At 38.9% G+C, this 20,175-nt stretch overlaps 1 protein-coding gene and 1 long non-coding RNA gene across 2 annotated transcripts; one reads left to right on the top strand and one right to left on the bottom strand.

Annotated features, from left to right (window-relative positions):
• The first annotated feature begins 185 nt into the window (after window positions 1-185).
• Window positions 186-19,508, top strand: acly (ATP citrate lyase). The gene is made up of 28 exons (XM_005796692.3): window positions 186-273; window positions 3,894-4,073; window positions 5,744-5,866; window positions 6,796-6,858; window positions 7,123-7,313; window positions 8,771-8,850; window positions 9,523-9,653; window positions 10,642-10,760; window positions 11,225-11,361; window positions 11,446-11,507; window positions 12,413-12,530; window positions 12,622-12,776; window positions 13,436-13,526; window positions 13,825-13,966; window positions 14,061-14,229; window positions 14,310-14,414; window positions 14,487-14,683; window positions 15,615-15,696; window positions 15,947-16,057; window positions 16,154-16,281; window positions 16,530-16,623; window positions 16,726-16,880; window positions 16,978-17,128; window positions 17,232-17,375; window positions 17,487-17,600; window positions 17,687-17,769; window positions 17,852-17,928; window positions 18,528-19,508. The coding sequence occupies exons 2-28, from the start codon at window positions 3,915-3,917 to the stop codon at window positions 18,620-18,622; spliced, it is 3,276 nt and encodes a 1,091-aa protein (XP_005796749.1). The 5' UTR covers window positions 186-273; window positions 3,894-3,914; the 3' UTR covers window positions 18,623-19,508.
• Window positions 8,885-18,616, bottom strand: LOC111611708. Its single transcript, XR_002754172.1, has 4 exons — window positions 18,536-18,616; window positions 17,683-17,751; window positions 10,651-10,764; window positions 8,885-9,471 (listed from the first exon to the last, which is right to left on the bottom strand). It is a non-coding gene; the product is annotated as an uncharacterized LOC111611708 (long non-coding RNA).
• Window positions 19,509-20,175: the final 667 nt, after the last annotated feature.

Below are 20,175 nucleotides of genomic sequence, written 5' to 3'. Positions count from 1 at the left end.
TAATCTACATTTATTTCATGTAAAAGCTCCAACTAAAATATTTGCCTTGTTATGAAATTTCCTACAGTATGTGAATGCAACAACACGGGCTGGTGGGATGAGCCAATCAGAAGCCAGGAAACATCAGCTAAGGCTATGAGGAGAGAGATAGAGGGGGAAAACTGACAACAAGCTTTATTCTCAGACCAGACAGGTTCCGCTGGCGGAGAGTGGAGCAACACTGCCGAGGATCTCCACACATCACGTCTGCGACAGTGAACGAAAGAAAACAAGGTAAAACTTTGAACAATGACATTTAAATCTGTATTTGTTCTTCATTTTAGTGTCCCTCCGGGTTGTTTTTTTATTAAGAAAATACATTAAACCAGATTTAAAGCGAATCTACTTTATCCAGCACGTAGTTTAAACATGATAATAATAATAATAATAATAATAATAATAATAATAATAATAATAATAATAATAATAATAATAATAATAAGTTGTTTTTGTTTTTGCAGACTAATGAAACAAGTTGATTAAATCAGTTGAAACGGTGCCTGACTTTGTTCCCCCCACCACACAGCTTTCCCTGTACAAGTTTGTTGGGGCATTTCTTTTCTTGAGCATCATTTCTTTTTGTGCATCCTCTCCAACCAACCATCATTCTCTATTTTGAGAGACACTATTACTGTCTGCCATTTGTACCAGTGTTATTTTTTTTTGTGTAGTAGTGATTTTTTTCCCCTCCTCTGACAGCCCAGGTACAGAGAATAAATTGCAAGATGAATGAAAACCCAGTTTTGGATTAAACATCATCCTGGCCTGGAACCCATTCTGTGGTGACTCTGGAACAACAGTGATCAATAATGAGAGCGGTCCTTGGCTGTCATATTAATCCATTTAAGAAATGACTGCCAGAGCTGCAGCGGAGAGGGAACAGTTGAGAGTAGACATCAGGGCTTTCAGCCTAATGAAATGCATAGAAAGAGATGGTTGCCAGCCTTTGCGTTTTGTCTACACGTTATGGTCAGCATCACCAACACAATACAGCTCATATTTTTGAAGTGGAAAGAAGATGATCCATAGTTGCCAATGTAGTTTACAAATAAAGTCATTTTCCGTGATAATGCTAATTAGTGCAGCCCTTATAGGTAAGTAAAAGTGCAAGTCGTGATAACATATCTAATGGCCTTGGGAATCTAGTAGGGCAGACTAATCAGAGATTTATGGTGAGTAAAAAGGTAAAAAATAAAAAAATATTCCTGGCAGTTTTATCAGACATTGACAGCAGCTCTAAAATATGATTATTACTATAACCTTAACATAATTGTGGAAGTTTAACATCTAATTTATAACATATGTAACACTGATTTAGTGGCATAATTATTAGAGACACTGCCCAGGCTTTTACAGACCAATGACAAATAATGGACTTCTCTCAGGAATTTAGATTTTGTGAACTCAAGCTTTACACATAACATATGTATTCCTTTTGGTTTATTTACATTTAACAACATAATGCCACCCAGGATAACAGTGCTGCAGGTTCCCAGATGGAGATAATTGTTTTGAATCCAATAGAAAATGAAAATATATGATATTCTGAATATACAAATACATGAATGCAACGGCACCTCATTTGAATCGGTCAAAAACTTAAATTGCATATTTCATCAAAGATTGTCTTTGGTAGTTGAATGTATAAGGAATACTTTTTTTGTTTGTTTTTTTATGCATTTAATGAATAATAAAAAAATATTAGTTTTTGGGCCATAGCCAATAGAAGGAAAGCTTGAAGAATAACTAGTGTATCCCTATTAATTATTGAATTATATAATTGTGTTTAATTTAATATAAATGAAAAGCTCATCCGACCTTGAACCTACAAGAGTATTTCCAGTGTAATACCTACATATTTTTATAATATAAAGTAAACTGGTCGTCGTTTAGGATTCCTAAAAGTATAGTTCATGTTGTGTCTGATCTTCACCTTGTTGGGAGACTTAAAATTCTTAATGTTCGACTTTATTACCAGTTCAGCTTTTATGAAATTGAAACTGCAGTGCTGTTATGACACATGAAGTTTGGAAACTTTATGTCAGTGGTCGAAACGTATTTGCAAAGTGCAACGGTCACATCTTCACCCGTTCGGCAGTAAAATTTATAGATGCTTTTACTGGTTTGTGATTTTATGTTTCATTTTACTTACGTCACAAGCTGAAATAAACTGGATGCCAATAGCAACTAATTATAAGTTGTCTGACCTGCATGATTTCACTGTTATGATGTTCAAATGGTTCACATCAGATCAGCTTGAGCTCCTACAGGGTGAAGACGTGTAGCTGCTGAAGCCTCAGCAGGATGTGACTGTTTAACAAGCAAATATCCACCCATCACCTCATTAGTACCAAAAGGCCAAACAAACGCCGGCTGATCACGTTAGATTCCGCTTTAGTAAGTCCATTGTCTGGTTATTGCACGATTCATGATGACACAAAGGAAAACATGTAAATATTTTTGTTTAGCTATCTCTACTAATGCTTTGCATGTACAGTGCTATGGTAACAATGAGGTACTGTTGCATTTAGATTTCAAATATTACATGCCAGGGAAAACACCTGCACAGCACAGCTGAATAATGATGCAGCAACTGGACTTTCAGTTGGGTTGTTTCGTTTACTAGGAATGTGTGAATGTATGTCTTGGTAAAGGCAAATAGACCATAATTTTTAACTTTGAACTTTTCAGCATTTCAGTATTTTTTTTTTTTGACTGTGATGATATAAAAACAAACAGTTTTTTTCAAAAACTAAAATATGATATCCCCAGCCTCTAGCAGGTGTGTACAGACACAACATTTCATGGGGACTGCTTTAGCGACATGGTGCTTTATATGTTGGTTTTGGAATAATTATTGATATTAGATTAAGCAGACTGCCATCCATTGCTCTTGTTAGTTTGTGGTTTGGTGTAACACTGTTGGGGTTTTTTTTGTTGTTGTTTATTTTAGGTTTTATTGGCTCTAGTGGCCTTTATTTGATAGTTAATTGCCAGGAAAGTGAGTAATGAGAGAAGTGGGAAGACATGCGGCAAAGGTCATCCAGGCCGGGACTCAAACCTGCGACAGCCGCGTCGAGGACTAAGGCCTCCATATGTGGGTTATGCTTAACCCCTGCGCCACCACAGCACACTCCAACACTGTTGGTTTAACATCATTTGCTGTTTGTTTATTGCTGCTGTTTGGTTTCCCACTGCCATGGCTGCTTGACCAGTATGACAAGTGTGTAACAGCAATACAAAAACCTCTAAAACATTTTCACATTTTTGTCTTTTTACAACCACAAAACTTGATGCGTTTTATCTGCATGTTATGGTCGGCATCACCAACACAATACAGCCCATATTTTTGAAGTGGAAAGAAGACGATCCATAGTTGCCAATGTAGTTTACAAATAAAGTCATTTTCTGTGATGAGTAGTAACATCCCTGCAACATCGCATGAACGTCAACAGATTAGGGAATTTGTATCAGCCTGCATCAGATGTGGCTTTTTCAGAAACAATGTGGGCTTCCAGTGTTTCTGATTCTACATTTTATTTCACTTTTCTCTCTATTTTTGAGGACTTTATCCCAGACAGAACACATTTTTGAGCTATATTCCTGCAATTTTGCTATTAAAAATGTCTGGTAATTCGAACAGAAAAAAAGACACGTACACACATTCTTTAAGCTAAGCTTGCATACATTTTCTGTTAATGTAGTATAAAAATTCCTATCCACAAAGCCTCTTTGCTTTGTGGATAGGATAAATAATGAGATAAATGAGATAAAAAAAGACCTCTGTCTTTTTTTATCTCATTATTTATCTGTTTATCTTCTCGTCCACCCCTCTCCGCACCGCCCTCCACCAGACAAGTCCATCTTGAGCAGTCATGTCGGCCAAAGCCATCTCAGAGCAGACGGGGAAGGAGTATCTCTACAAGTATATCTGCACATCGGCGCCAGTCCAGAACAGGTTCCGCTACGCCAACGTGACAACCGAAACGGACTTTCAGCGGCTGGCGCAGGAACACCCATGGCTGCTCACAGAGGTGAGACAGCAGAGCTCGTTTGAACTAAAATACATGTAGACGATGTTTTTCTTTAGATGATTAAACGTCTGGAGCATAAATGTGGGAAAAGCTGGAGAACGATCTCTGCTTTATGGAGACAATTACTCAGGCTGACAGCAGAGTGGTCACTTGGTGCTCATTAGCTGAAATCACAGAGAAGAGAGTGATGCTTCAGCTCTGTTAGTGAAACTGGAAAGCCCAGGAGACAGAGAGAAATCCCCACTTTACCTCCATAGCTGAGTATGAATGATTTCTCCTCCTCTCCTTGGCCAATCCTCTCAGCAAAACTGTCACTAGCTCTTTATACAAGTTAATTTAATTACTTGGTTACTTATCTAGAGTAAAAAGGTCATTCTTCCTGTACCTCCCTCACGACTGAAGGATTTTATCAGGAAGGTAAAAGGAGGATGCAGAGGGCAGATCCACAGAGATGCCAGCTCTGCTAGAATTGATTAAGAAATCACATTAACTTTCACCCTCAACCCTCTCTTCCTCTGCTCAGTGCCAAGCACCCAGATAGTAACGACTCCACTGTCAGACGTCATTCTCTGTATTTAACTTAGAAGAGAAGGTGGGTGGGCTAGATTGGTGGGGATATAGTCTAAGTTTGTATTTACATCTTGTGCAGTTTAGGTTTAAATTTGAGCTTTGGAAGAAAATGTTTCTTGATAATTGAGTGATTTTTGTGAGCTGCATGAGTTAATACATTTCTGTGCTCTGATTCTATAACACACTTACAAAAATTGAGTCTTTGGTCTATTTTAGTTTAATAATTAACAAAACTTTTATCTCAGTTACTTACTTACTCTGATACCTCTAAATAAAATCAACAGCAAGCAAAAGTTGCCTAATTAGCATGTCCACATGTGTGGAACTTAATCTAGTTGCTCTGTTAAGGCCTCTGAGGTTTGCTGGAGAACATTAGTAAACAAATTGCATCATGAAGATAAAGAAACAGCTGAAAGGTCACAAATTAAGTTTTGGAGATGTTTAGAGCAAGTTTGAGATGTAAACAGAGCTGTATAATATATCAGTATCATCAGGGGAATGTACATTTTTGCTTTAATGCAATTGCAATGTTATGTTTGGATTCAAATTATGGTAGGATATTATATTTCAGTTGTTTTGTATTCCAACTCTCTACCTCTACTACATTCGACCAGCTAGGTGGACTCTATCTGCTCTCAATGCCCACTCCAGATGTTTATGTTTAGTAACTTACATACTAAAACTCACAGAATATGGAGGGAATATTATAATGTTGGGAAAAAGAAGAAATATAGAGTCAGATGAATTGAAAATGTTGGTTAATTTGGAGCTAGTATCACAATATCCAGGAATCAGTTGTTTTCCTGATGTTGTGACACAGTTACTATAAAACAATATCCCACATTCCAAACATCTCTGTGGAAATTTGATTACTTTACTGCTTTATTAGATCAGAGAATACTAAAGGAAATTTCTTGTTTGATTTTAAATGTGTTCACATGACAACTACATTTGAATCCTTGGGTATTTTAAGATTGATTCTATTAAATTTACCTTTACAGTGAGATTTTAATAGTTCCAACTATTAGTGTTTATGATGTAACACCATCAGTGCTGATGCTTGCTCCCTGCATTCATAGTGTTTTGTTTTCCTCCTGCAGAGACTCGTTGTTAAGCCAGACCAGCTGATTAAGAGGAGAGGGAAGCTCGGTCTGGTTGGCGTCAATCTGGACCTGAACGGGGTCAAAGAGTGGCTCAAGCCACGCCTTATGAAAGAGACGATGGTACGTCATGCACGCGTACTAATTACCTCCATTTAAACATACTCCTGAACTCTCACCCATCAATTGTTCTACTATGCCTTTCTTCTTCTTCTTTTATTTGTCTACCATCCCTGTATTACACTAGCACATTTTCAAATTTAGTATCCATATGTGTGTTTGTGTGCAGGTATTAAATCAGTCCAGTCAGCTGAGGCGAGCTCTGCCGCTGAAGCAGTAGTCAGTCCATCAATGTAGCTCTGAGATGCTGCTCTGCCTCATAAACCAAGACGGGTCTATTTAGGGAATAGGTTGTTTCACGGATAAATAAAGGAGAGTGTTTTTGTCCAGCCACCATTAGACTATAAAGTCTCCTCACAGATCAGATGAAACTGTCAGTGGCAGTAAATAAGAATAAATGTTGTGTTGTGAAGAGCATGTTGGGTTATATCATGTTTATTATACATCCCTAGATTTCTACAATACTCTATATTTGCCCCAGCTGGGTTTTAATATTTAATTTTCAGTCTTTTTCATCAATGTTGGCAAATTATGGCTCTTGCTTACAGTTGACATTTATTTATGATAATTTGCATTCTGTTACTCTGAGGCACCTCATTTATCTGTCTGGGCTTGAGGTCCCATGTCAGGTTTTCAATCTTATATCCTTTTTTGATCATCCACTTCTTCTTTTCGCTGTATTATTTGAAATGGCATTTCTTTCTCTCTTTTCTTCTCTTATTCAGTCCCTTATTAGGCTTTTTGCCTGTTTTTTTTCTTCTCTCTATAATGTCAATTTCCTTCAGTCAAGTGTTAGATTTTGGTTACTTTACTCCAGTCTGAAAACAAATAAATAAAGGGATCATCTGCAGTCTGTGAAATCGCCTTAGTTATTTTGCAATCACCGAGAATTTATGTCAGTGTATTAATTTTGTTCTGTTGCTGGTTTACAGGTGGGAAAAGCAAAAGGCATTCTCAAAAACTTCCTTATAGAGCCATTTGTTCCTCATAAGCAGGTAAGTCAGCCATCTTGGACCTGTGACTCTTTTTAACTGTCTAAGTCAGGAATCCTACATATTTTTCATGTCAAAATTCAACAAATTTCCCAGATGAAATTCTTCCAATACTTCCTCCATCAGAATTTGTATTCTTTATTTTGTTTTTTTTATTATCTATTTGCTGTTATTGCCTGTCACTTTTCTGCTGTTCCACAGACATGTCTTTGTTGTCAGACAACGAAGGGTGTTTGTATTTTATTTGCATTCTATTCTATCCTCCAGACAGAGGAGTTCTACGTGTGCATTTATGCTGCCCGAGAGGGAGACTACATCCTCTTTCACCACGAGGGAGGGGTGGATGTCGGAGACGTGGACGCCAAGGCACAAAAGCTGCTAATTGGGGTGGATGAAAAGATCGGTGAAGATCGGGTGAAGAGAGAACTGCTGACTAAGGCTCCCAATGACAAGAAAGCGTAAGTATGAAAAAATACTAATAAATATAACAATCTGGATTTAATAAATAATTCCATCACTGTACTCTAAAACTTATTACAACTATTGTGTGTAAAAAACAAAATGCGAGTGATGGACGACCAACACTCTGACATTAGGAGTAAATGCCAGGAAGGAGGAACGAATGGGTGTGTGGATCCATTAAACAAATGACATTTTCCTCCTTGGCTCTGCCTTTCTTCGATCAGCCTCCACCCACAGCCTTTCTTTGTGTCCCAGCAACATTCAAAGCACGTTCATTTTTTTTTATGGAAAGGATACCGTGGCACGTCTCCCCCTCACCCCTGACCCCCGCCGATTCATCTCCTCAGCGGCGCTCTCGTGACAGCAGATTCTGGCTGGGCTCACTGTCTTGGCTGACATTGAAGAAGCAACCCCTGAAAGCACTCCGCCGGCCCTATCTCGACTCCCCTGCCCAAACACTCACTTCAGACTGAAAACAGGATTCCTATTTTTCTGCCCTTCCCATCAGAGGCCGACGTGGTTGAGGCAGAGTCGCTCAGGGTTTTTGTTCCAGTTTTCACCCGGGGCCTTTTGTGGTTACAAATCTCTGAGCTGCCTGCTGAACTGACAGGCAGGAGAGGGCAGCAAAATGTCCCCCCACCCGACCCCCTAACTCCTCCTCCTCCTCCTCCTCCTCCATCTCCCTGTTTTGAGATGTGATGGTGGAGGAAAATCAAATGTGCCTGCATCTAATTTACAGGTGGACTGTTTCTCATTCTGCTGATCCTCGGCAAACCCTTAGTGATGTGTGCTACAGTGTGTCTCTTTGATTTACGAGGCGATTCTAACTGTTAAACAGGGTGTGTTGGATTGCCTATCCTGGAGATGTGACTCCATGCACATGCTCTGTTTTGTACATTAGATTTTTTACTTGTAGATGAGTCATTTCCATATAGAAATAAAGAATGCATGTATGTGAACAGAGAATTTTAAGCCCTAATATGTATAAAGTTTAAAAGTTTAAATACAGACTCAGCCTTTAAAACACATCATATTTTTGTGACTTTGTTTTGTATGTTAAATATTCATGATCCAGCAGCTTTTTGGATGTGCAAATACTTTCTACACCAGGCTTATAAATGCAAAGCAAAAATGTGCAGTTAGACACAAAATTTATTAGAATGTAAAATCTTACACACTGTATCCAGTTATGGCCCCTGAAGTTCTGTTTCATACAATGTTTTAATTTCAGGCAAGTTTTCAAGGCCAGCTGAACGTCTTGTTTTTTGTGCTCTAGCTTCTTATCTCTTTTGCAGTTTTTCTTTATAGAACATAGAGCCGATTAAAAATACTCGCACATTGCTTTATGTTATAAAAGAAGAATTAACGGCTTAGGAAATGAAAGATAAATCTTTGCATTGATTATTGAAATCATGCACAAGGAGAAATCTGCTTTATCGTCATCCTTTTGCAGGATTCTTGCCAGCTTCATCGTTGGACTCTTCAACCTGTATGAGGATCTCTTCTTCACATACCTGGAGATCAACCCTCTGGGTAGGTTTTCATCGATCCAATTCTGCAAAAACATGTAGATCTGGTTAACTCTGTTGGCCGCTTTTGTAGAGATGTGTTTTTTTTCATGGAAATGATGTACTCAAACTAAAAATAGAATAAAATGTTTTTTTTCAGTTTGAGAACATCTTGCTTCAGTAAAAGTTTAACTAATTTAAAGGCTTTCACTGATTCTTACCAAGGGTGCAAAAAATATGTCTATGTCTGCATGGCTTATCTGTAAAAGCTATCATAAATGTTTCCTTTCCTTTATTCCCATGCCGGTTCATCAATATGCTATTGCATTTTATAATTAGAAAGAGGACATCAAAGTGGAACTGCAGATGAAAACAGTATTTCTTATTAAAACAGAAGATTCTGCCAATTCTTAACATCCAGGAAAGAAAACATTAAATAATTCAGACCCGTCCTGCTTGATGAAGGCAGCTTGTGTTTCTAATGAAGTAATTGGGCAACAGTACATGCCCTGTGGCAGCTGTTCATGTTGATGTGGCTGCGCTGCTGCTTTGATAACCAGCCACTTCCACCTCTTCTTCACTCCTTCCATGCCTCCTGCTGGGGCAACAGGAAGGTTCCTTCTGTTGACTCAGACGGTCTCCACAGCTGTAATAGTAAAATTATAGATCTTAACATGGTGTTTCTTTCTCGTGTCAGTGGTGACAAAAGATGGCGTGTATGTGCTGGACATGGCGGCGAAGACTGACGCAACTGCTGATTACATTTGCAAATCCAAGTGGGGTGACGTGGAGTTCCCGCCCCCCTTCGGCAGGGAGGCCTACCCCGAGGTGAGGAGGGGCAACATCGGTAGAGGATGTCAAGCAGGAGGCACAACGAGGAAATCAGTTATCTGAATAGCATTATAGAACCCTGTCTCATCATTTCAAATTAGATTTACTCAAAATGTTGAGTAGGCCATCTGTCAGTAACCTTTAATAAAGTTATAGCTATTCTGATCAATTTTGTCTCTAATGAAAGCAATGAGATACAGCTGAGTAGAACTTTTCCCATTGCTTAGAACTCAGCTTTACTCCTGAATTTTGTTAATCAAAAAGAGGATGTTTATTTGTTTGTTTATCATATACTGATCATTTCGCTTCTTTGCTATTTTAGTCATTTCTTACCCGATTATTTTGTGCACAAAACTGAACTGTTTGCTACTTTGACCATTTGTCAATTTTTATCCCCTTGGGAATGCTATGTACCTGCTTTGATCATTCAAAGTAATTTCCTACAATCTAATTAATCTAATGTTATTACATTTGCTTATATATTTCCAGAAATTCATATCTACTGGGAGGAAGTTTCTCATAGATGTTTTGTTTTGGTCAAGGGTCAAAAGTTTATGCTTTTGTCTCCCCCTCTCAAGTTGTACCTATGCAGTTTTGGTGTCATACCTGATATTTTTTTAGTTATAATTTTCAATTCAGTTTTTCTAACAAAGTAAATATGGTTAATGTAGTGGTGTTTTTTTCTTTTATTTGGCTGACGCATGTTGAAGGCACGTCTGTCTGTGAAGCAGAAGGTCTGGACTAATTGGCCTGCTGTGAGATGAGAGCAGAAACCAGGCACAGTGGGTGTCTTTGATTAGGAGCTAGTTTTTTTTTTACCCAGAAGCACCAGCTGTGACCCAGACTGTCACAAACAACTGGAGATGTGCACCGCATCGACTGTCATCGGTGCTTGTGTTGGCCACAATCTAATTAGAGATAAATTTAACTACTTGCTTCAAGTAGGAATAACTTTAGGTATTGTTCATTTCTTTGTGTGTTTCAGGAAGCCTACATCGCTGATCTTGATGCAAAGAGTGGTGCCAGTCTCAAACTGACTCTGTTGAATCCTCGAGGCAGAATCTGGACCATGGTGGCTGGAGGAGGTGCCTCAGTCGTGTACAGGTACCTAAACAAAACATAATTTAAAATCCCTGAAAAGATAAGACTGCAGAATCTACATGCTTTTCATAAATCATTTAACTTTTCTACTGGTTGGCTTTATTGTTCCCAAACTTTGTCCTCAGTGAATTACACATACCCATATAAAAGAATAAGGACAGCATGGCAGCTCATGGTTCAGCCACTCAGACTGCCCATTCAGCTGTCTGCTAAATGGGATTTCTCAATGTTGCTGTTTTAGAAACACTCAGGAGGAATCGGTGGTTTTCCGTCTGCTGAGGAGGATCAAAAGCGTAACATGCTGACATATCAGCCGTAACTAATTACTCCCTGAGTGCACTGTCTTATGTGTTTACAGTGCAGTGCGGGATCCAAACCGATGGAAACGCTTTCAATGCACATATTATTTTCTTAAATTGAGCTAAGAAAAGTCGCTTTTGTTTTTGTGGTTAAAAAAAAACTCTCAGTGATACAATTTGTGACCTGGGTGGAGTCGACGAGCTGGCCAATTATGGGGAGTATTCAGGAGCGCCAAGCGAGCAGCAGACCTACGACTACGCAAAGACCATCCTGTCTCTGATGACGAGAGAGAAGCATCCTGATGGTAGGGGAATGTCAGGTTTCTCTATAATACACAAATTGTAACATTCCTCTTTATTGTGATCTAAACATATTTATTAAATTCCAGGAAAGGTTTTGATTATTGGTGGAAGCATTGCAAACTTCACAAATGTAGCAGCAACATTTAAGGTACAGTATTGCTGAGCCCCAGGCTGTAATGGGTTGTTCTCCTGTCTTTCCATTTCTGGAGAGTGTTTAAAAGAAATAGGTCCATGTGTCACATAAAATATGCACCCAAGGAAACAAGAAGTCATGGCAATTAATGAATAATTAAGTAATTGTGGTCAACTTAATATAGCCACTTTATTTGCATTTACTTTTGGTAGTAATCCAATAAATTTACCACATAAAAAAATGTACACAAATTAAATACTAATAATAAAATTCAATGGTATGGAGATAATTTTTTAAAAGATATTTTTAAACATGTCAAGCATAAAATTTAACTCAGTAACTGTAATTCAATCATATTGATTAAAAAAAATCATTTTATGTTAAAATCTTATTTCCTTCAATGTTTAGTTAGTCTAAAAATCTTGCCTGCATCGTGATGCACAACTGGAAATAACACAGACTGTGTCACTTAGCGTCTGATATTAAACCTGCACAGCAAATCAACTTGAGTCTAATTATTTTGAGTTGGGTGATTATAGCTCTGTTCCTTTGATTGGTTAAGTTGACAGATCAAATAAATTAATGATGTGTTGTCACATATAACTATAAGATAATCAAATTATAAAACACTTTGGCATTGTGAACATAAACAACATTGTTGTTCATAAAGTGTGCTTTATGTTAATCTTATATCATTAATATATAATAGCTATAGCATATTTATTCAACTTTTTAATGATTTCAATTTTAATTATCGACTCATTTCAGTATTTATTTGTTTATTCATTTATTCCTTGAATTTTGGTAATTTTGCCGCTCCATAGACTTGTTGTGGAATAAGAAACATTTTCTTCTGTTTGTAAATTTTTATTACCTGTCTGTCTCAAATTAGTCACCACAAGTATATATGTCTTATTCAGGGAATTGTTCGAGCTATTAGAGACTATCAGGGGCCACTTAAGGAGCATGAAGTCACTATATTTGTCCGCCGCGGTGGCCCCAACTATCAAGAGGGCCTCAGAGTGATGGGAGAAGTTGGTATGTTTTTTTTTCTGCTGTTTAAATTTTTTTATACAAAAACTTTCTGCCAACACCAGCTGATTGTCTTTTGATGCTAATTCCCACACAGGAAAAACCACCGGAATCCCGATTCATGTCTTTGGCACAGAAACGCACATGACTGCCATTGTTGGCATGGCTCTGGGTCACCGGCCAATTCCCAATCAGCCTCCCGTTGCTGCCCACACCGCCAACTTTCTCCTCAACTCTAGCAGCAGCACATCGGTATGACATGCAACTCAGCCATGTTGGCCCACAGTGTGCAGTGTTTAAATAATCAGCTTCCAGTTGTGATATATAGTTTGGTGAAAGGAGGACTGGCACAGCAGCCTCTGTTTTAGCTCCTGCTGTCTTGTCCTTTTAGTGAATCAGGTTATCTGAAGCCCAGTAGCTCTATTGTGTAAGAATAGTGTAGAGGATTGTGCACCGTTCTTACTCAGTTGAAAGTCTAGTCAGCAGAGCCGTGCAGTTTCCCCCTGAGGCTTCCATTAAAAATGTGCACAGTGAAGGATTTCAGCAAAGTGAGTGTGCAAGTGCTTACACATGTGTGTGTGTACAGTGCTTAGTTTGCCTTAAATATACATTGAAAAAAAATCATGCGATATGCACTTAAAAAATATTTTTTTAAAGTTATTTCTATGAATGATTTAGACCTAAACAAAATTTTTAGTTTAGGCTGAACTCAAAGGTGGTTAGTCTGAAATTTGCAAGTCATTCTTCGAAAAGCCGATGGCAGACGTGCAAAATAACAGAACTTGGAATGGATGTTCAGTGCAGGTGGTGTTTTATCGAATAACCTGAAGGCCTGACGTATCTCTGCTCCATCATTGCGTTTGCAGTGAATAAAGGACAAGAGCTTCCTCTCCCCATTTTGTTGTTTGCAGACTCCAACATCCAGAAGAAAAGACCCTTCAGAAAACAAAACTAAAGTTGAGGGCTCACCAGCTAAGAAGGTGAAAACTGGAGCTTCTGTTAGTGAGTATACTTGCACCCCATTGCACAGTAAAAACATTTGCATCCTAAATTTTTCAGCTATAACATCTCATCACAAAGTACCACCACTCTTAAGCTAAAGTGTTGGGGCTCCCTCTTATGACAGCAAGAGCAAACTACAATACAAACATTGAAACAATAATGCTCATACTCACAGTGTCATACAAGGAGAATTTATCTTAAAAAAACAACAACTTCCTTATAAAATGTATTGCTTAAAACACATTTACAACATTTTACGTGACCAGTTTCTATCTCTGAGTGATTTCTTTCCTTTTAGCCAAGGCCTCGACCCTTTTCACCAAACACACCAAAGCTCTGGTGTGGGGTATGCAGACTAGAGCAGTGCAGGGCATGCTGGACTTTGACTATGTTTGCTCCAGAGAAGAGCCATCTGTTTCTGCCCTGATCTACCCTTTCACGTAAGGATACTCCTTCTTGCACATTTCATTCTTGAAGAAGAACCTTCTGTAGCTGGGTGTGTCATGAATATTTTTGTTCTTGGTCGCACTCCAGTGGCGACCACAAACAGAAATTTTATTGGGGCCATAAAGAGATCCTCATCCCAGTGTATAAAAACATGAGCGATGCCATGAGGAAGCACCCTGATGTGGATGTGCTCATCAGTTTTGCTTCTTTGCGCTCGGCCTTTGAAAGCACCATGGAGACCATGCAGTACCCTCAGGTAAACACTTCTCCTGCAGCAGGATAAAAGAGTTATCTCATTTAAAGCGGTTGAGCAAAGTTCTTTTCTCTAATTCTCAGATTCGAACCATTGCCATTATTGCTGAGGGAATCCCTGAAGCACACACAAGGAAGATCATTAAAGCTGCAGATGAGAAGGGTGTCACCCTCATTGGCCCTGCTACAGTTAGTCTTTCACTCTTGGATAACTTAGAATATATCAGTGAAAAAAAACTACAGGGTGTCTTTTTGTTTCAGGTTGGAGGGATAAAGCCTGGCTGCTTCAAGATTGGTAACACTGGAGGCATGCTGGACAATATCCTTGCCTCCAAGCTGTACCGTCCAGGCAGTGTGGCTTACGTGTCCCGCTCAGGCGGTATGTCCAATGAGCTTAACAACATCATCTCCCGCACTACTGATGGTGTTTTTGAGGGTGTGGCCATCGGAGGGGACAGGTGTGTAACGTTTGATGTACTGTCACCAGCCCCTTCATTAGGTACATCTTCCTCCTATTGGATTGGACCTTTCTTTGCCTTTGCGCCTTAATTCTTGGTGGCAGAGATTAAACGTTAGAGAACAGTCACTGTCAAATTCAAGAAACCACTTTGAGTTGATTTGAATTTTGTGACAGGGTTCATTGTTCTGTTGGAAGTGGCCACTATAGGTACACTGTCAATACAACGATAGGCTGTGGTATTTAAAAGATGTTCTGTTCATTCTAAAAGGCCCAAAGTGTCCCAAGAAAATAGCAGCGACACTACAACTTGCCCAAACCATTAAACATTGCAGTCATCAGATCAGGCAAAAGTTTCTCATCTGTTATTGTCTGATTTTAGTGACCCTGTGTAAACTGTAGCCTCAGTTTCCCTTTCTTAGCTGAAAGGTGAGGGACCCAATGTGGTTCTCTGCTGCTGTAGTCTATCTGCATCAAGCTTTTATGTATTCTGCATTCAGAGTTAGTTTTCTGCATGCCTCAGTTGTAAGAAGTGGTTACTTAAGGTACTGCTACTTTCAACAAAAGATTTTTCCCAATGTCACTGCTGATCTTTAGATATAGTGTCATTTTCTGGTACACTTTTGTTTTGTAAAACTGACAGATAGTTGTGTAATAAAATCCTGGTAGATTAAACATTTTCTGAAATACTCTTGCACTAACAACTAGGCCATATTTAAGGTTACTTAAATCCCCTTTTTTCCCCATTCTGCTACTTATTTTGAACTTCAGCAATCTGTCTTTACCACATGTAGATGTTGCTGTCATGTAATTGGATGATTCGATAACTGTGTTACCAATCGGTTGAACAGGTATGCCTAATAAAGTGGCCAGTCAATATATATGAAAATTTAAAACATGTTTGTTTAAGTTTCTGCTGGACTTTCCCACAGATATCCAGGCTCCGTGTTTACTGACCATGTTCTGCGCTACCAAGACACTCCGGGAGTGAAAATGATTGTCGTACTTGGAGAGGTGAGAAATAGCTTCCCTCTTTGCTGGGAACTGAGGGAAAGGTGTACTAGCAGCCAGTTGACAAGCTGTGTGCAGCAAGGGCTGGGGAGAGGTAATATTGTTGTTGCTTCATGCTACATAAAGTCAGAGAAAACTGGCTTTTTAAAAATCAGTTTTAAATGTATAGCTCTTTTAACCTTTGGTACGCCTTAATACTTGTAACCAAACCAGACCTAGCTTTGTATCTAACTTCCAACATACTTTCTTTTAGATTGGCGGGACAGAAGAATACAAGATTGGCCAGGCTATTAAACAAGGCAGAATTACCAAGCCAGTAGTGAGCTGGTGCATTGGTACCTGTGCCACCATGTTCTCCTCAGAGGTAAGAGGTAGACTTCAGGGTCTAATTCATTTCAGTCAAATTAAAAAAATTAAAGGTGTCTTTAACTTTGTTTTCTGGCACATTTTTATACATCAGGTACAGTTTGGCCATGCAGGAGCCTGTGCCAACCAGGCCTCTGAAACAGCTGTAGCCAAGAACAAGGCTCTGAAAGAGGCCGGAGCGTACGTTCCCAAGAGCTTTGATGAGCTGGGAGAGATCATCAAGTGAGTGCACAGCTATGCTTGTTCCAGTGGTTTATCAGGACATACAGCACATCTAGAAAATATTCACAGTGCTTCACTTTCCCCATATTTTTATATCACAGCCCTACTAGTTTTAAGGGGAAAGGCTTTTATTCTGTTACAAAATGTAGAAAAACTGAAACACCCTGTTAAATTTCCAGATGCACTGTGCTCCTATTATATACCAGTATACTCTTTATTTGATTGTTTTTATGTTATTCTTTGTGCAGATCTGTGTATGATGACCTTGTTTCCAAAGGAGTAATCCAGCCAGCTGAAGAGGTGCCTCCTCCCACTGTACCAATGGATTACTCCTGGGCACGAGTGAGTAAAGCAGCAAGAACTATGTTTTCCATTCTTTTTGGAAACACAGTAAATTAGTGGATGACTAATAGCACTACCTGTGTTTTTCTGGCTGTTGTGCAGGAACTGGGCCTAATACGTAAACCAGCTTCCTTCATGACCAGTATTTGTGATGAGAGAGGCCAGGAGCTCCTCTATGCTGGCATGCCCATCACTGAGGTCTTCAAGTCTGAAATTGGCCTAGGAGGAACTCTGGGTCTCCTTTGGTTCCAGCGGAGGTCAGACCTATTCACCGGTGCTTAGAAAAATGAACGCCTGAGGGATTACTGGCCTACATACAGATTTATTTTTATAATTTCACCTCTCCATGTGCAGGCTCCCAAAGTATGCCTGCCAGTTTATTGAGATGTGCCTGATGGTAACTGCAGATCATGGCCCTGCTGTTTCGGGTGCACACAACACTATTGTCTGTGCCCGGGCTGGCAAAGACTTAATCTCCAGCCTCACTTCTGGCCTCCTCACCATTGTGAGACATTTTGATATATTTTTTTTCTTTTTAGTATTACATATCTGCCCAGATCCACCAAAAGGCACAAGAAAACCTTGACTTTCCTTTGTTGTTTCTTCAGGGAGACAGATTTGGAGGAGCTCTGGATGCTGCTGCAAAGCAGTTCAGCCATGCATTTGATAGCGGCATGTTGCCTATGGAGTTTGTCAACAAGATGAAGAAGGACGGAAAGCTGATCATGGGCATCGGACACAGAGTTAAGTCGGTGAGTAGTAGTTATGGCTCAAAGGTAGACAAAGTTAGAGTTCTAAAATAAGATGAAATCTTCAGATAATTTTCCAGTTTTCAACCGAATATTTTTTCTTTGCTTCTTCAGATAAACAATCCTGACATGAGAGTCCAGATCTTAAAGGACTTTGTGAAGCAGAACTTTCCGTCCTCACAACTTCTGGACTACGCTTTAGAAGTAGAGAAGATCACCACTTCTAAAGTAAGGATTTAAAGTGTTTGTTTTCCTGCATTAGCAACACACATCTGTTTCACTAAATGAGCTCTCGCTGTCCCTGTGTTACCTAGAAGCCCAACCTGATCTTGAATGTGGATGGCTTCATTGGTGTGGCCTTTGTGGACTTGCTCAGAACCTGTGGAGGATTTACAAGGTCAGAAAAAAATACATATTATAGCATATTACATTACATATTACATAATATAAAGTAACCATTTTCCTGACATATCCTACAGAGATGAGGCAGATGAGTTTGTTGAAATCGGTGCCCTTAATGGCATCTTTGTCCTGGGACGCAGCATGGGATTTATTGGTGAGTTGTTTCTATTGTTTTGGTCAGATCTGCACAACAGCAAACATTTCTGTCCAAGGCCCTCTTCACATCAAACTAACACTTTACAATAATGTTAAAAAATCATCCAAGGCCTTTTGTGGTCTTGGAGAGGTGTTTCTGGGGTGCATCAAAAACAAACTGTGCTCCACCTTATGTGTAAAACTACGTAAGATTCTCCTGATTATTTAGGCATGTAAACACATGGGGGAATCCTGGTGGTTCATTTTTGTGGTGGGAACATATTTGAGTCTAAAGTGTGCCGTGACAAAGCCTGGTAAGAGCAGGGGTAGTATTACGTTGAGGTGTGGTTCACTAGCAAGGATTGTGTATCCGAAAATCTGGGCCTCAATCCAAGGCTGCATAATGCTCACAGAACTCCAACAAGTAGTTGAAATGAACAATGTACATTAAAAAACCCCACCACGCTTAGGTTATTTGCATTCAGTGATCAAGTCAAAGTTTTAAGGCTGCAGTTCTAATGAAAAATGTATCTGGTACAAGTGGTGGTAGCATTGTGGTAGAATGGCGACTTAAGCAGCAGAAAACAAACAACTCCACTGTTTTCATCTTTCCTACAGGTCATTACCTGGACCAGAAGAGGCTGAAGCAGGGTCTGTATCGCCACCCCTGGGATGATATCTCCTATGTGCTGCCGGAGCACATGTCTATGTAATCAAAGAGACAAAACCACATATCACCCATTGGTTTCACACTGTGATCTGCCACTTCACCAACTAGTGACAGTAAATTAATGGTACATGTCACAAATATTATAGCTGTAAATGTGAGACACTGAGAAGATGTTTCAGGGTGTAGTTGTAAAAGCCAGTCATTGCAGCAGTTTTGTGAGTACTACTAAAACCTGCCTAAATGTGATGCTTGAAGTTCTGTCAAAGTGCTGCAGAGATGCAATAGGTTCAGATATACAGTACAGACCAAAAGTTTGGACACACTTTCTAATTGAATTCAATAAGAAGGTGTGTCCAAACGTTTGGTCTGTACTGTACATGCGAATATTTAGCTGCTGACTACAACTACCAGTCACGATGAGTGAAGTGCTATAATTTATCTACATATATAACATTAACATGTTTACAAAGTCTGGATGTCCTACTCTTGTGTAACGCCTACTCTTGTTATTGTGCCATTTGGAAATGGCAAAGTTCAGTGCAATACAGATCAAATCTGAAGTTCTTCATATCTGTATCGATGTAATGTTCCTAAAGCAGTGGTAAAAACTAAACTGTTTGCTTTTGTGTGCCAAACCGAGATGTAACATGTTTATTATTTAGGCTTTATGTCTTATTTTATCTCTTTAATGCTGGTTTTAAACATCATTTCACATTCTTCATCTGTAACCGTCATACACAGTATGTTAATTGATCAAATCATGCTTGTTAGATTCTTAAGTATGAGACAGAATGTTTCTTCCACCTTGTGCTTTTGTGTCTATTTTTAACCTCAGTGTGGACTAATTGTGCTTATTTGTGCTTACATGCTGTATGTTCACAATTGCACTTGTGAGATAAAAGAAATAAAATGAACATGATGTAATCATACTTTGTGATTTCCATAATCTCTTGACTCCAATGTCAGAATGTTCAAAGAGTCTGAAATAAGAAAACTTTCTTCCTGGTTTTGTCTTTAGAAAGCAGAACCAAATACCATTATTTTATCAGACCTTATGTAGACCTGGTAAAAAAAGAAGAAATGTACAGTTTATGTTCACCTCAACTTTGCTTACCCCACAGATCCCACCATGTCATCATTTATGAAATATATAGATACAGCTCATAAGTATTTCAAAAATAAAATGCACCTTACAAATCCTAAATATATAAAAATACAAAAAAGCCTGAATTTCAAAAGGTGTATGTCTTCTTTTTTTCCATAACTGAGTCAGTTATGGATTCGACACAAAAAGTAATGCGCAGCAGTTGCACCATTAAGAGTGTGGGCAGCATTAATATACTGGCCCATTTGACAGCTTCAATTACTTGCAATACTTATTTATTTCTATCTAAGCCATTTTTGTGATTTTGCGCTTATTTGTGTGAGAATTTTAATGAATGTCTTACTCATTCAGTTATGGCTTTTTTAGTTTCCCCCTGCTTGTAGATGCATGGAGTCTTTACTCATGAGAATTACTAAAAGTAATTTCTCCTGGAAGAACAACATGAAATATGTAAAATGTTGATTGTAAATTGAAGAAAATAGAAATCTGAA

This window comes from Xiphophorus maculatus, chromosome 16 (assembly GCF_002775205.1).
Source record: "Xiphophorus maculatus strain JP 163 A chromosome 16, X_maculatus-5.0-male, whole genome shotgun sequence".
NCBI classification, from domain to species: domain Eukaryota; kingdom Metazoa; phylum Chordata; class Actinopteri; order Cyprinodontiformes; family Poeciliidae; genus Xiphophorus; species Xiphophorus maculatus.
This window is presented reverse-complemented; position numbering and strand designations above follow the sequence as displayed.